At 44.6% G+C, this 16,487-nt stretch overlaps 1 protein-coding gene across 2 annotated transcripts in view; it reads left to right on the forward strand.

Moving 5' to 3' along the window:
• Positions 1-614: 614 nt before the first annotated feature.
• LOC129696661 (zinc finger protein 236-like) overlaps positions 615-16,487 on the forward strand; it is a 142,417-nt gene continuing 126,544 nt past the window's right edge. For both annotated transcript variants that reach the window (XM_055634752.1, XM_055634753.1), the window contains exon 1: positions 615-728. In XM_055634752.1, the coding sequence (XP_055490727.1) occupies positions 671-728 (58 nt within the window). In that variant the 5' untranslated portion in view covers positions 615-670. The remainder of the gene's footprint in view (positions 729-16,487) is intronic.

Genomic DNA, 16,487 nt, shown 5'->3' on the forward strand with positions numbered 1-16,487 from the left:
CCTCCACCCATTGCCCCTCCACCCCCACCCATTGCCCTTCCACCCCCCCACCTGCACCCCCCATTGCCCCTCCAACTCACCCCCCCCACCCATTGCCCCTCCACCCCCACCTCCTTATCCCACCCCTCCACCTCCACCCATTGCACCCCCACCCCTTCCCCTCCACCCCCACCCATTACCCCCCACCCCATTGCCCCACCCCCCCCCACCCCCTTACCCCCACCCGTTGCCCCTCCACCCCCACCCCCATTGCCCCTCCACCCCCCACCCATTGCCCCTCCACCCCCACCCATTGCCCCTCCACCCCCCACCCACCCCCACCCATTGCCCCCCCCCCACCCATTGCCCCCACCACCCCCCCTCCACCCCACCCCCCTGCCCCTTGCCACCCCACCCCCACCCATTGCCCCTCCACCCCCACCCATTGCCCCTCCACCCCCCCATTGCCCCCCCACCCCCACCCATTGCCCCTCCACCCATTGCCCCTCCACCCCCACCCATTGCCCCTCCACCCCATTGCCCCTCCACCCCCCCCACCCATTGCCCAGAGCCGCCACGAGCCGCCACCCCCCGCCCCGGCCCCAGCCCCGCCCCCTCCGCCGTGCGCGTTCCCGGCGCCGCCCCGCGCGCGCATTGACTAAAGTAGATCCGAGAACCAAAAAAAACAATAATGCCGCGAGGCCGAGGCCGACCCCCGAAACCAGCGGCGAGGGACCCGGAGGCGGCAGGTGAGCGGGCGGGCGGGCGGGCGGGTGTCGGGGGGTCCGGGGCCCGGAGAGGGAGAGGCCGAGGCCGCGCTGGGGGGGGGGCGGCGGCATGTAGTCCCGGATATCGGGGACGCGGCGGGGCGACGGCGGGCGCAGGGATACCGCCGAGTCCAGGCCCGCCCGCCGCCGCCGCCGCCGCCGCTCCCTCACTCCCTCACTCCCTCACTCCGTCTCTGCCCGGCCCGGCCCGACCCGGTAAGCAGCTCGGCCCATCCTCGCTTCTCCTATCCCATCTCCGGGCCCCGGCCAGTAGGCCGCAGCTCGCACTGAGGGAGAGAGAGAGTTGCCGGGACGCGGCGGGCTGCAGGCTGCAGGCTGCAGGCCGGCTCTCCGCTCCCGCTCCTCCACCTGGATCCGCTCCCTCCCTCCCGGACACACACACACGGGATCCACTTCTCAAACGGGATCCACTCCCCGACTGTAGGGGACTCGCTCCTTCAACTTCATCCACTCCCGGGCGACAGGGGACAGATTTGCCAAACTGGATCTACTCCTGGACTGTAAGGGATTGACTTCTTAAACTGGATCCACTCCAGGATGTAGAGTTTCTCCTCAAACCGGATCCACTCTGGAGACTATGTGATTCTCTCCCAGACAGTGGGCTATTCACTAGTCAAACCTGATTCACTCATGGTTCACAGTGCCTTCGCTGGTGGATTCGCTCAAAGGCCATCATGTCTTTGACTGTACACCAACATGACAAGTTCCAGTCTGTAAACAAATCATTTTATAGTGTTTTTCACTCTACACATACACATAGGGGAATGGGGAGTGCAGGGGAGAGATAAGTTTTTTGCCTTCCATCACAGCGAGGAGGAGATGCGCTGTGATGGATGTCTGTGTAAATTGTGTTGTGGCTTGGGTCTTTTTTTCTTGTGTGTACGACTGCAGAAACAACATTTCATTTGAGCCTCTATGAGGTTCAAGTGACAAATAAATTGTATTGTGTGTGTGTATATTAAATCGTTTCGGGAGTCGGGTCCTCGCACCCCCCCCCCCCCCCCCCCCCCCCCCTTGCCTAATGGATTTGAAGGGATAACGGTGGGGTTACATTTCTAATGCCTTCTGTAATGCAGTGGTAAAGATTCAAGGATGTGCTCAAAACCTTGGATAATATGCAACATCATCACTGATTCTGGGAGTCCCTGGTTTGTGATTGCTCAGTCGAGAAGCATTATGGATGGCATTTGACAACCTCTAGTCTGTGTCGGGAGCACAGGTACACCCCCCACAAGCTGTGGAAATTTCAAACCTCTTTACTATATACCCATCACCTGATCCTTGTGCGATAGGTATATAAGGGTTTGCTATTTTCACCGCTTATGTGGCAGAATCTGTGGTTCCTGCATTGACCTCTGAACCCACAGAACCAGAGTTCAAACAAGTTTTCAGTTTAGTTTATTATCACATGTACCGAGGTACAGTGAACAGCTTCAGTTGCATGCCATCCAGTCAGCGAAACGACAATACGTGATTACAACCGAGCCATTACAGTGTATTACATGATCCAGGAATAATGTTTAGTGCAAGGTAAAGCCAGCAAAGTATGAACAAGGATAGTCTGAGAGTCACCAATGAGGTAGATAGCAGTTCAGGACTGCTGTCTGGATGTGGTAGGATGATTCAGTTGCCTGTTAACGGCTGGGAAGAAATTGTCCCTGAATCTGGAGGTGTACATTTCCACATTTCTATCCCTTTTGCATGATAGGAGGGGGGAGAAGAGGGAGTGGCCAGGGTGTGACTTGTCCTTGATTGTGCCGTTGGACTTGCCGAGGCAGCATGAGGTATAAATGTAGTCGATGGAAGTGAGGTTGGTTTACGTGATGGTCTGGGCTGTGTTTTTTGCTGCAATTTCTTGTGGTCCTAGATGGAGCTGATCCCAAACCAAGCTGTGATCAATCCTGATAAAATACTTTCTGACAGAATGCCAAACGGGGTGGTGCCATAGAAACATAGAACCATTAGGTGCAGGAGTAGGCCATTCGGCCCTTCGAGCCTGCACCGCCATTCAATATGATCATGGCTGATCATCCATGACTCAGTTTCCCGTACCTGCCTTCTGGTCCTGAAATGGCTGATCCCCTTAGCCACAAGGGCCACATCTAAGGGATGAGGAAATCATATTCCAATGAACTGGCCTCAACTACCCTCTGTGTGCAGAGAGTTCCAGAGATTCACCACTCTCTGTGTGAATATGTATACACTCGTACCATATTCACACAGAGATGTATCCAGTATGTATGTATACATACTGGATACACTCGTACCATATACATCACTTACAGTGTATTCCATAGACCTTTAGTCTTGTAGTCTGGTCACTTGTTATCTTTGTAAGCACTTGCGTGATAGAGGATGAGTTGGTTTCGGTCTGAATGGTGGTTCTGAAATGGCTAGCGAAGTCCATGGGTTAGGCAGAGTCCAACACAAGGGATGAGGAGATCAGATTCAGATTCAAACTTTATTGTCATTGTGCAGTGTACAGTACTGAGACAACAAAATGCAGTTACCATCTCCCCAGAAGAGCGAACATAGAATAATGAGCAATAAATATATATACGTACATACAGTCGTAGTAGTGTTGGAAGGAAGTGCAGATGCTGATTTAAACCGAAGATAGACAATAAAAGCGGGAGTAACTCAGCGGGTCAGACAGCATCTTCTCAAGGAGAGTCTTGACCCAAAACTTTACCTTTTTATTTTCTCCAGGGATGCTGTCTGACTCACTGTGTTACTCCAGCTTTTTGTGTCTATTTTGGTATTAGAAGATGCTTAATCTTCTGTGGGGTGTCCAGCGTGGGATGTGGTACAAACTGGTTCTGCTCACAGACTGGCACTTTGAACTGTACAAAAGTGGAATCATTCAAATGTTGATGTCCTTCAGTGGCTACAAGTTGGATTACAAGGCAGACAACTGATGTTAAGCTGGAGGGGATGAAAAAACGACGTATGAATGTTTCGCTGGGTCTGGTGCGCTTTGAGTTAGAAGAGGCTGGATAGGCTAGGTCTTTTTTCCTTGGAGTTTAGGGGGTGACCATTTTTGAGGTTTATAAAACCATGAGCTGCACAGATAAGTCGGTCTTTTCCTGAGAATAGGTAAGTCCAAAGCTAGAAGGCATATGTTTAAGATGAGAAGAGAAGGATTTAAAATAAACATGAAGGACATTTTTTTCACACAGACAGTGGTGTGTGTATCTGGAGCTAGACTGACAGGGAGCTGTAGAGGTTGGTATAATTATGACATTTAAAGGACATTGGGACAGGTACAAGGATTCGAGGGATATTGGCCAGGCAAGGGGGGAAAGCTCGGTTGGGCATGGATGAGTTTCCATGCTGTATAACTTTATGACAGCTGCCTTTTAAACAAATTTGATTCACTCAGGCTGCTGCTTTTTGCTGTGTACTAGTTGTGATTTTCATCGTATAAAAACTGGGTTCTCTCACAGATTGCAGTGTCTTTTGCAGTATACAAACCAGATTAACTGGCAGAATGTGGCGACTTTTGCTGCATACCAACAGGTTTCACGCCCAAAAAATGTCAATAATGTATTTTACTCTGTTTTATCTGAATCAAGAGAGTCTCTGGTGTCTGTGTCACTTTTTGCCAACTGGATGATTCTATTCAGGGAAAGGCTTGCATATCCAAAATTTATTTTATAGTTTTCAATTCATCTTGAATTGTTTTAGGTTCACCTGACTGAGCAGGCGGATCCATGATTTAACTTCTTGTCCAAATATCAGTTGCTTTATATATTTAGAAAAACTGAAATGTGGAAAAAGGACGCCACATTGTCTGCGGCAATCATTGTCTGAACACTGTGTTTCAGTGCATCGTTCATAAACAATCGTCCGTTCTACTGAAGCTTTGCCCCCTTTTTTTGTTAACTAGGCAAAAAAATTGTGTTTGGGAATGTGTGTGATGCAGATTTTATTCCTCTCATCTGTTGTTTGTTGACTATTAAAGTTATTTGTATGTTAATGATATGGGAAAGTAAGCAGTTAAGGTACATATGCAGCAATAGTGAAGGGAAAGTGAAGGATTTCCTCTTTGGCGACCCTGGTGTTGTTAGTGGAGAGGCGGGTGAGGGCATGTCTTTAGTAAGTGGGCCTTGCTATGATCTTCCGTAACGAGAAGCCGTGTCATCTCCTCATGTCAAGAAACGCATGATGAATTTTTTTTTGGATTTATTTACTTTCTTGACAAATTTCCTTAAGTGACTTTTATTCTGAATTTAATTTTTAGGGTAGTAATTTATGAATTCTGTAATGACGAATTTTGTTAACTTGAACAGTGCCCGGATAGGTTTCCTTAATTATGTATTTGCTTTAGAAACATCAGTTTTCTGGTTCATATATAATTATTAACCTTTAAGGACATGGGATAAAGGATTGGATCTGGCAATTCTCCTGCACTTGACTTTCTCAAGTTATAGTTGTGCAAATTAAAGTCAACAAAGATTATGTTTAACCTACCATGTTTGCTGAACGGAATTGCTGATTTATACTCGCTAGAATTTAGGAGATTGAGGGGGGATCTTATAGAAACTTACAAAATTCTTAAGGGGTTGGACAGGCTAGATGCAGGAAGATTGTTCCCGACATTGGGGAAGTCCAGGACAAGGGGTCACAGCTTAAGGATAAAGGGGAAATCCTTTAAGACCGAGATGAGAAGAACATTTTTCACAGAGAGAGTGGTGAATCTCTGGAACTCTCTGCCACAGAGGGTAGTTGAGGCCAGTTCATTGGCTATATTTAAGAGGGAGTTGGATGTGGCCCTTGTGGCTAGGGGGATCAGGGGGTACGGAGAGAAGGCAGGTACGGGATACTGAGTTGGATGATCAGCCGTGATCATATTGAATGGCGGTGCAGGCTCGAAGGGCCGAATGGCCTACTCCCGCACCTAGTTTCTATGTTTCTATGTTTATTTTAACTTGGAATCCCTGCTTAAGTGCAAGACGAGGATTTTGATTTGCTTAGATCACAGTTATCTTTCCATAGAACTATTCCCATTCAGGCACAAGATTATATTAACTGAAATGTGAGATCTTTTGCCTTCCTTTGATGTTTTTTATATTGCAGACTGTTTATTAGTGTGCTTGTTTGAAATGGATAAGGGTCTTGACAATAAATTTTCTCTCGAGGAAAACTGGAATATCGGAGCAAAATTTCAAAATAAAAGGGTTGCCCCTTTATCCTCTGAGAATTGTGAACCTTTAGAAATCAATCAATCAATCAACCTTTATTGTCATCTTGCAAGCAACAAGTACAGTGCAAAATGAAAAGACGTTTCCCAGAGAATAGCGGAGCCTCGCACATGAAATTTAAAACACTTCTCACATAATAACACTAAAAAAAAAACAATCCAGTCCCTGATGGAACAGAATAAATAGTTAAAATCAGGTAAAAAACACAATGTTAAAATACAGTAAACCAATCATAAAAAAATGTCCGGGGCCGCTGATTTAAGTGGCCAGTGCCAGTTATTAAAGTGTCCGTGCCAACCGCAGAGTCAAGTCAAGTGACTGTGAGTGCAGAGTGACTGTTTAGCAGCCTCACAGCCTGTGGTAGGAAGCTGTTTAGCAGCCTCGTAGTCCGGGCTTTGATGCTTCGATATCTCTTGCCTGATGGCAAGAGATCCAGGTGTGTGTGGAGGGGGTGCAGTTTGTCCTTGGCAATTCTCTGTGCTTTCTTCAGACAGCGGCTCTGGAACAGTTCTTGTACCGAGGGTAGGGAGACGCCAATAATCCTCTCTGCTCCCCTCACTACCCTCTGCAGAGCCTTCCTGTCCGAGCAGTTGCAGGTGCAGTACCACGTATTGATGCAGTACGTGAGTACAGACTCCACCGTGCCCCTGTAGAAAGTCCTGAGGATGTTGGTGGGGAGTGAGGCCTGTTTTAGTTTCCTCAGGAAGTGCAGTCGCTGATGGGCCCGTTTGACGGTCCCAGTGGTGTTCCTGGACCAGGTGAGGTTGTCCGTTATCTGCACACCGAGGAACTTTATGCTCTCCACTCTCTCCACTGCAGTGCCACTAATGTTGAGCGGTGTATGCTCTGGCTGCGCCCTCCTGAAGTCGACAACCATCTCCTTAGTTTTGTCGACATTCAATTCCAGGTTATTTTTGCCGCACCAGTCCACCAGTATTTACCCCAGAGAGCTGTATAGGCTGAATGTAATTAAGGGTGTGAAAGGTTTTTGGTCTTAGAGTAGCAAAAAATTGAGGTAGGAAGATATTGACCGAAATGTCACATATTCCTTTCTCCAGAGATGCTGCCTGACACGCTGCATTACTCCAGCGTTTGTGTATAGGGAGGTTGCACGGCAGTCGGGTCACGACCCATGACCCATACTGTTGCTACGCTACGCCAAATGGAGTACACGCGATGAACTGCAGGTAAGCACTGACCATTGTTTCCAGGGTAGCGGGCCCGTTAAAACCCGCCAAAATGGTCAATTTTTTGCGCTGTAAATAATTATGGAAATGGGGATAAGCGTGAGAGACATTTAGCCTACTTCAGAATTCCAAAAGTGAGGAGAAATGACGGTAGATAGAAGTGAGAGCTGAAGGGACAACAACAGCCTAAGTGCTTGGCGAACATTGCCCGTTTGCTCACTGCATTTCATCAACAGTAAGGCATTATTTGTGTTTTTTCTTGATTCCTTTCGCATCTAAAAAGTTTCAGAAGTGATAAATCTGGCTGTAAAATTTTAAAATCGGCCATGGTTCTCAAGTAGGTTTTTACATACAAAAAGAAAATGCCTCTGAAGCAAAATTTACAGCCAGATTTATCACTTCTGAGACTTTTTAGATACCAAAGGAATCAAGAAAAAACACAAATAATGCCTTACTGTTGATGAAATGCAGTGAGCAAACGCGATAATTCCCACGATTTTCAATTTCGATATCTGCACGGCCAATGTTCGCCAAGCACTTTAGCTGTTGTTGGCCCTTCAGCTCTCGCTTCTCTTTACCTTCATTTCACGTCACTTTTGGAATTCTGAAGTTGGGTACATATCTCTCACGTTTACCCCGATTTCCACAATTTTTTACAGCGCAAATATTCAACATTTTGGCGTTTTTTAACAGGTAGGATTAACAACATGTACCGGAAGCTGCGATGTCCTCCAGATGGATTGAGCGGCTCCGTGCGTCAAGCCCTATGTTTTGTATTTCTTTTAATACAAAAATACAAAACTATGACCCAGTGACCTTACGTGCAACCCTCCTAAATAAAATAATTATGAGAAGCAGATGTTGAATATGATGGTGCTGGAGGGAGATTAATCAGGATGTTGTTTGGGATGAAGCGTTTCAGCCATGAAGCAAAACTAGAGAGGCTAGGCATGTTTTCTTTGGAGTGGAGGAAGGTAAGATGGGATATTATTGAGATATGTAAAATTATGAAGGGTATATATGCAGTAGAAGGGTATATATGGAGGAAACATTCCCCCTTCTCAGAGGTGAATGAAACTACAGGGTTAGATTTAGGTTAAGGAATAAGAGTTATCAAAGGATATGAGGGGGGCCGCCATAACCCAGAGAATGGTGAATACCTTGCATACACAGCCAGAGAGGGTGGTGAAGCTGAGTTGCTGACAGCCTTTTGTCTAGATGAAGCTCTTAAATTGTCTAAGCGTCGAAGGCGAAGTGCTGAGTGCCAGAAGATGGAATTAATTAATATGAATTCCCACAGGTTGGTGTGGATGTGGTCACATGAGTGACCTATTCTATACTGTATGATTCTATGATTCTAAATTAGAGCAGAGTCCAAGATTGGAGTATCCATGAGTTTGTTGAATGGTTGAAAATAGGTACGAGTGGCTAAAAGGCGTATATCTATATTACTAAAATTCTGATCTTGACCGCTTTTGGCTTGCTGTGGTGTGATTTCCGAGAGAACGCCGCCACCTACGGCCGTCATTTTTGGTCACCTCGCTCAAAGCCCCCTCTGCCTTCCAGGACCGGAGGATTTTTCCCATCGAAGAAAATTCAGAGAGATATTAATGTCTTTTAAAAAATTGCCATTCTCTCTGCTGCCCCTGAGGGTGGGAGGGGGAAGGGGTGTGCCTCACTCAGTCTCTGCAAGATGGAGGAAGCCAGAGGCTCATGTCACTCTGAGCTCTGAATAACACTGAACCCATGTCCACTCAACTGTGAGTCCCCTTAATGTGGTTTGAAAATGAAAATATGGTTGGTTTGCAGTAAAAAGGCACTGCCTGCAAATGGTGGTTTGGGTGCTTTGGCTTGAAGTTAAAAGGCACTATTGCAAATGGTGGTTTGGGTGCTTTGGCTTGAAGTTAAATGGCACTACTGCAAATGGTGGTTTGGGTGCTTTGGCTTGAAGTTAAAAGGCACTACTGCAAATGGTGGTTTGGGTGCTTTGTCTTGAAGTTAAAAGACACTACTGCAAATGGTGGTTTGGGTGATTTGGCTCGAACTTAAAAGACACTACTGCAAATGGTGGTTTGGGTGCTTTGGCTTGAAGTTAAAAGGCACTACTCCAAATGGTGGTTTGGGTGCTTTGGCTTGAAGTTAAAAGGCACTACTGCAAATGGTGGTTTGGGTGCTTTGGCTTGAAGTTAAAAGGCATTACTGCAAATTGTGGTTTGGGTGCTTTGGGTAACTTCCTGTTTGCACTGTATATTGATTTTAGATAAAAAGCTACCACATACGGCTGTGATTTTTGGCCATCTTACTCAGTCCCCCTCCGCTCAGCAGGTGCAGAGGATTCTTCCCATCAATTAAAAATAAAAGTGTTATTAGTGTTTAAAAAACGTTGAGAATCTCTTTCCTGTCAATCACGCCATGAAGGCCACACCTTTTCCGGTGGGAGGGGGAAGGGTTATAAAACCCGGAAGTGTGGTTGTGGCTCAGTCTCTGCATGATGGGGGAGGGAGAGGTCACGACTCTGTCTGAGCTGTGAATCAACTGAACACACTGAATGTCTACTGAACTGTGAGTTTGGTGTTTTGTGTGGTTTATGGTGGTTTCACCCTGCATGAAATGGTATGAAGCTGCATTTGAATTTGTTGGCCTTGCACCCTGCTTGAAATGAAATGAAACTGCATTTGAATTTGGTGGCCTTGCACCCTGCTTGAAATTGAATTTCAAGGAATATCTATGAGTCAACTGCCAGCCCACCAGCCGTGAGTGAGCAGCCAGCACATCAGGCTTGAGGGACTGAGCTGCCACCCCAAGAACCCATACCAGTGCTCCAGAAAGTCCCCCCACTGGCCACCAATATTGGAATTGGTGGAGAGGTGGAATATTGCTTCGGAGCACTAGCCCTCCCGTGTGAACATGGGACCCAACGGGTCCCACTTAGTCTAGTATCCACTATTTCTGTGTAGGAAAGAACTGCAGATGCTGCTTTAAATCGAAGGCAGACACAATGCTGGAGTAACTCAGCGGGTCGGCATCATCTCTTTGGAGAGAAGGAATGGGTGACGTTTCGGGTCGCGACCCTTCTGCAGACTGATGTCGGGAGGGAGTGGGACAAAGATAGAATGTAGTCAGAGTGAGACTAATGGGAGAACTGAGAAGGGAGAGGGGATGGAGGGAGAAAGCAAGGGGTATCTGAGGTTAGAGAGGTCAATGTTCATACCGCTGGGATGTAAACTACCCAAGCGAAATATGAGGTGCTGTTCCTCCAATTCAAATTGGGCTTCACTCTGATAATGGAGGAAGCCCAGGACAGAAAGGTCAGATTGGGAATGGGCGGGGGAGTTGAAGTGCTGAGCCACCAGGACCTCTATTTTGTATCTACCTGTCCACTATTTCTTATGTCATATTTACAATCAAACAACATTTTAATGAACGAGCTCCAATTGGTGGTAAAATTACTGAAATTCTCCAGGAGATCTGTGGCAGAAGCCCAAAGGTTGAATGACCCAATCACTCCTTTATGTATTTCTTTTGTGATAGCTTGCAAATTTTGGGAGACTTTCACACAATAAAATTATTGTAACTGTCATTTTTGGGTCTTCTATTGTTACTATTTCAATGACAGTTGTGAAATGTGTAATGGGCCTGTCCCACTTAGGCGATTTTTTTCGGGGACTCATAGTCGTAGCAGGTCGCCGAAAAACAGGCGTCTGGACCCCCCTACGACAATGTCTGCAACAACCTACCACCTAGTCTACGGCAAGCTACTGACAACCGGCGACCCGTTAGGACATCCACCTACGACAACCTACAACCAAGTTAAGACAATTCAGTCGCCGGTACCTGTCGCCTGGCTACACCCTACGTCATCCACGTCAGGAGAAGTCAAGCTACGCTCATTGGCGTCAAGCCCACTGTCGTCAAAAAGTTTTGAACATTTCAAAATCCAGCGGCGACCAGAAAAACGCTACTATTGCATGATGCAGGAAGATTATTCCCGATGTTGGGGAAGTCCAGAACTAGGGGTTACAGTTTAAAGATAAGAGGGAAGTCTTTTAGGACCGAGATGAGAAAATCATTTTTTACACATAGGGTGGTGAATCTGGAATTCTCTGCCACAGAAGGTAGTTGAGGCCAGTTCATTGGCTATATTTAAGGACGGTAGATGTGGCCCTTGTGGCTAAAGGGATCAGGGGGTATGGAGAGAAGGCAGGGATGGGATACTGATTTGGATGATCAGCCGTGATCATATCGAATGGCAGGCTCGAAGGGCCGAATGGCCTACTCCTGCACCTATTTTCTATGCTTGTATGTTTCTATTCTTTGGGCGACAGAGGAGACTACTCACAACCATACAGGCGACAGCCTAGTCGCCTGTAGTCACCTAAAAATTTTCCTAAGGGGGACAGGCCCTTTTCCCCAAAAAAAGTCCTTCACATTACTGGTTTCATTATTTATACAAAGAGAAAGCTTGTAAGTGCTTAGGGTAATTTTACAGTACTTTGCTCAAGAACATAAGAAACAGTAAAACGCCAGTTGGCCCAACATGTCAGCTCCATCGTTAATAAGATCATGGTTGATCCAATGTGTATGAAAGAACTGCAGATACTGGTTTAAACCAAAGATAGACACAAAATGCTGGATTAACTCAGTGGGACAGGCAGCATCTCTGTAGAGTAGGAATGGGTGATGTTTCAGGTTGAATTTTAAAATATTTTCATGTGTTAACTTTCTATGCTTGTCATTGCACCAGGGGTGATACCTGGTTTTAATTGTAACTAGACTAAGTGGGACCTGTTGGGTCCCAGTCACACGGGAGGCCTGGTCCCCCAACGCAACCCATTCCCCAATGCAATATTCCACCACTCACCTGTTTCCCCAACGCAATGGTGGGAGAGTTCTGTGGCCGGGGGACGAGGTGGGCTTCAGGCGGGGAGCGTCCTGCAGCCATGGGAGGGAGACGGCTTCAGACGGGGCCTGGTGGGGGTGGTGTGTGGGGGAGGGGGGCTTGTGTGTGGGGGGCAGGAGGGATGGATGGAGGAGGTGGGTGTGTGGGCTCACCGTTCCCGGCTCCGACCGCACTCACCGGCTCCAGGATCCGGCTCCGGACTCACTCAGCGGCTCCCGTCCCCAGCGCCTGTCGCCTGTGAACACAGCCAGCCCCAGTCCGCGGAACACAGCCAGCCCCCAGAGCAGAGGAGAACAGTGAGTAAGGTGGCAAGAACATCCTAGCGATATAGAGTACCGTTTTTGCGCAAATTTTAAAACAACGCAAATCAAAAGGGGACAAGATGAGAGTTTTAGTAATAGTATAGAAGAAGATATTTATTAGTAGAACAGTCGTGGCTTAGTGATTGAATTAGTCATTCATAACTCGGAGCCTGCACTGACAATCCAGAGATATGGGTTCAAGTTCCACTGTAGCAGCTGTAGAATTGAAATTCAGTTAGTTTAGATTTTTTTAAAATAATCTCAGTAATGGTGAGCATAAAACTGTTGGATCGATGTAAAATAAGTTCACTAAATTCTCACTTGAATTAATCATCTGGTGCATCATACACTTTTTTGCTTCTATTTTTTAATTCATATTTGCTGTCTCTTCTGCCATCGAGACAGTTGGTCCTTTGGATCTTTTATCTTATCTCCCTTTTGACCTATACCAGAAACCTCTCATTTTAATGGTCATTGTTTGTGCTGCTGCTGTTTTATTTCCACTGTTAGGTTCCATTTCCAAACCTGCTAAGTTACTCCAGCACTTTGTGTCCTTTCCAGATCCTTCAAATCCCTCTGAATTTACAATTTATGGCAAAGCAATTTTGACATTGCTCTTTGGCCTTTTCAGACATTAATCTAAATCTTCTTTATATGATAATTGTTTCCCCACTGACATTTAGCACTGTAATTCTGTTGATCTGAAAACAGCAAAGTCTTTTTCACCATTTGGACAAAGAATTATGAAAGAAGTTCAGAACTTTTTTTTTCCCCCTTTTGTACCTCCGAAATATGTCCCTTCTACATACAAAAGGAGATAAAATATTGTATGGGTGCTGATCCAGTGACATCATGCAGCTTAAGCATCAAAGTTTTGTCTCATTTATAGTTGAATTAACTTTGAAATGATTGGAAAATCTCCTTGTACAAGTCTGATGTATGACATACTAGAGGATTTAAAGTGTGGTTCAATAATATCAAAGCCTGTGAGTGTCACCTATACAGGGAAGCCAGTTTCGGTTTAGTTTATTGTCATATGTACCGAGGCACAGTGAAACGCTTTTATTGCGTGTTATCCAGTCAGCAGAAAGACAATACATGATTACAATTGAGCCATTTATAGTGTATAGATATATGATAAGAATATATTGGGACAGGCTTAACTGATCACCAATGGGACCAGTTTACTGGTGAATTGATGCCTTTTATTTGTTTGCTTTATGTTTGAAGCTAAAATAACAATAAGGGAGGTTTGGGAAAGGGGAATGTAGAGTGAACATTTATGGGGGAAAAAAAGTTTGGTAATACATAGTGTCAGGAAAGGGAAGTGAATTTTACGATAACTACATCAGGATGTTTGGCACAAAACATTTAAAATCGACTTTAATAATATAATGGATCTGATTTACTAGCTGTAACAGGAATCTGGTCACACCAAGAACAATGCTGGGGATTTCTTCCAGAGTGCTGAATGTTTAGAATGGAAATACATGCAAAATGTTAAATACGAGTGCAAAACAGCAGTTTGCTGCAAGACTGTAGTGCAAGATCTGAGGTATGCAAAATAATGTTAAAGTATGATAACAGAATAACTGAATGATCTAAAGTTTAGAGTAGGAATACATGGCGGCACCCATGGGAATGGGATAAGAAGCAGAGGCTGGGTTAAGAGTCAGATATCAATGGGGAAGAAGCTGCTTTAAAGTCACGATGTCTGGGCTTTCAAGTTCCTGTATTTTCTCCAAGAAAGTACACGAGAGAAAAGGGAATGGCCAGGCTGTCGAGCATGGTAGACAATTCTCCCAGCCTTCCTGACGCAATGCTTCGTGAAAATGGACTGGAGGGAAGGAAATGTTATTCTGTGCTGGGCTGGGTTGTGTTCGTGAAAATGCATTGTGAAAATGGGGCTAGCTTTTATCTGTTCATCCTGGCCTCCCTCTGAATCCACTGCTCAAGTCAACACGTGGATGTCCTATAAACCTACATGCCTCGGCTGTTGTTTGCTGTAAATGTTGTGGTCCATTATTAGGCACAAAATCAAATATTGGGTTTGGGTTGAAACTGGTTTCTAATTTAAGAGACAGGATAATTTTATAACTATTTTATCAGTGCTATCTGGAATTTGTGTGTATTCTAAAGCTGGAAATTCTGGTAAGATTTATTTAGCTGACCAAATAGTTATTGGAATGTGTAGCAAAGAACTGCAGATACTGGTTTAAACCGATAGCAGGACAAAAATGCTGGAGTAACTCAGCGGGACATGCAGCATCTCTGGAGAGAAGGAATGGGTGTTGTTTCGGGTTGAGACCCTTTTTCAGACTGATCATAGGAAATAATGTACACGTTTGAACTTAATCTTTACTATTGAACAAATTGTGCAAAATAGACAATTAAACAACTTCATGGCTAAGTGTTGGACAAAAATGGGAAAAGTAGTTGCAACAAAAAGACCACAACAAGATGCATATTAGCTTAGTATATGGCAACTGCTCTGCTCTTGACCATCTGAAAATGCAGAGAGACTGCAAACCTCCTCTTCTCTGATATGTCGATGAATATGTTCAGCAGTTTCTGTTTTCATTTTTCTTAAATCCCAATGTCACTGTAGGTATAGCAGGGATGTGCATTATTGTTTATCCCTATTACACATATTTAATATAAATATTAAAATACCTTTATCAGATTTAACTTCCACATGAAATAGGGATAACTTGCTTCATTGTAGTGAAAATGATTTGATTTTTGGTAAATTGTCTCCATTGAATTTCTTCATTTTATTCAGAACAATTGCTGATAGTTTATCCTAAAAAGTATGTATGTTTTTTACACTAAAACATTAGGTATTAAAAACTAATATAAAACAAATAGAAAGCTGTATATTAGGCATATACATTTTTAATATAAATATCTAGTTTGCCATTTTCTTACACATAACAATAAAGGATGTCATTCGATCTATTAGGGTCCATACAAATTCCCAGGGGGACCTTCCCACTTCCCCTCCAAATACTTTCTGAAGTAGGGTTAGTTTTAATGGTATAGACTTTCATTGTGGTTTGTGACATACAATACCTGTGGTATTTTCTAAGCTTTGTTCTAAGGAATTGAATGCAATGAGTGTTTCTAATGCCATTCTTGTACAGTGTATATATAAAAAAAATTGCATCAGGACGTTTGGACAGTGTTTCTTGCCTGGCAAGCATCTACTTGAGTGGTAGATTGCTCTTCAATGTGCATTATATATGTCATTACCCCTTGTATTTCAATCCTTCAGGCTGCTTCTCTGCAGTCCTTGGCTGTTTTACTCTCCATGTGGTTTTTAAATCGCTGCACAAGAATTTAAATTGAGTGAAATGAAGAGAAATACTTTTGTTGAAGTTTGGGAGTTGATGACTTGTGAGTAGTAAAATAATGATAAAGGAATGTTTTAATCAGCAATTGATAATGAAACATAAAGGCACACAGTAGGTGGCATAGGGTTTGAGGGGCTGCTGATATTGTTTGTCATATGCTTATATTCAACTCTGCTTTTTGGATGAGGTATTAGAATATTGCATTTGCATGTGCTGGTTTACTGATGTGATTGCTTCAAAATGTCATTTACTTGGCAAACGCATATGAAAGGTGATGAGCGCCACTGAACTATTTTTCAGTATGGGTTTCATTAAAGTGTAAAATATCTAATGATTTTTATGATGGATATGTATCGCTATTTTGTTGAAAATATATGTGAATATGTTTTCACAGATATGTAGGGGGAAGTAACAGTCAATTAAATGCCACAGGAATGTATGAAAATGAATATTCAAAAACTTAATCAAAGTGGTGACCTGTGAACATATAAAAGTGGAGGAAGCAGCCGTCCAGTAAAATTCTAACAATCCAATGTTCAGAAATCATGATAATTTGGCCTGGATGGTTCAGTTTGGATCCCCAAACCATCTGGCAATCTTTCTGAGAATATCACTGAGGTATTTTAAGCAGCTGGAATTTCTTAGCTACCAGGTCTCGGCTTAAAACGAAATTGGGCAAAACTCCAGAAAACACTAATGCTGGATAGCGGAGGACCAAGAAATAGGGGAGAGACTGAAAACTCTTGCTAGATGGTATCATGACCCCTACGACAG

Source organism: Leucoraja erinacea, chromosome 4 (genome assembly GCF_028641065.1).
Source record: "Leucoraja erinacea ecotype New England chromosome 4, Leri_hhj_1, whole genome shotgun sequence".
NCBI classification, from domain to species: Eukaryota; Metazoa; Chordata; class Chondrichthyes; order Rajiformes; family Rajidae; genus Leucoraja; species Leucoraja erinaceus.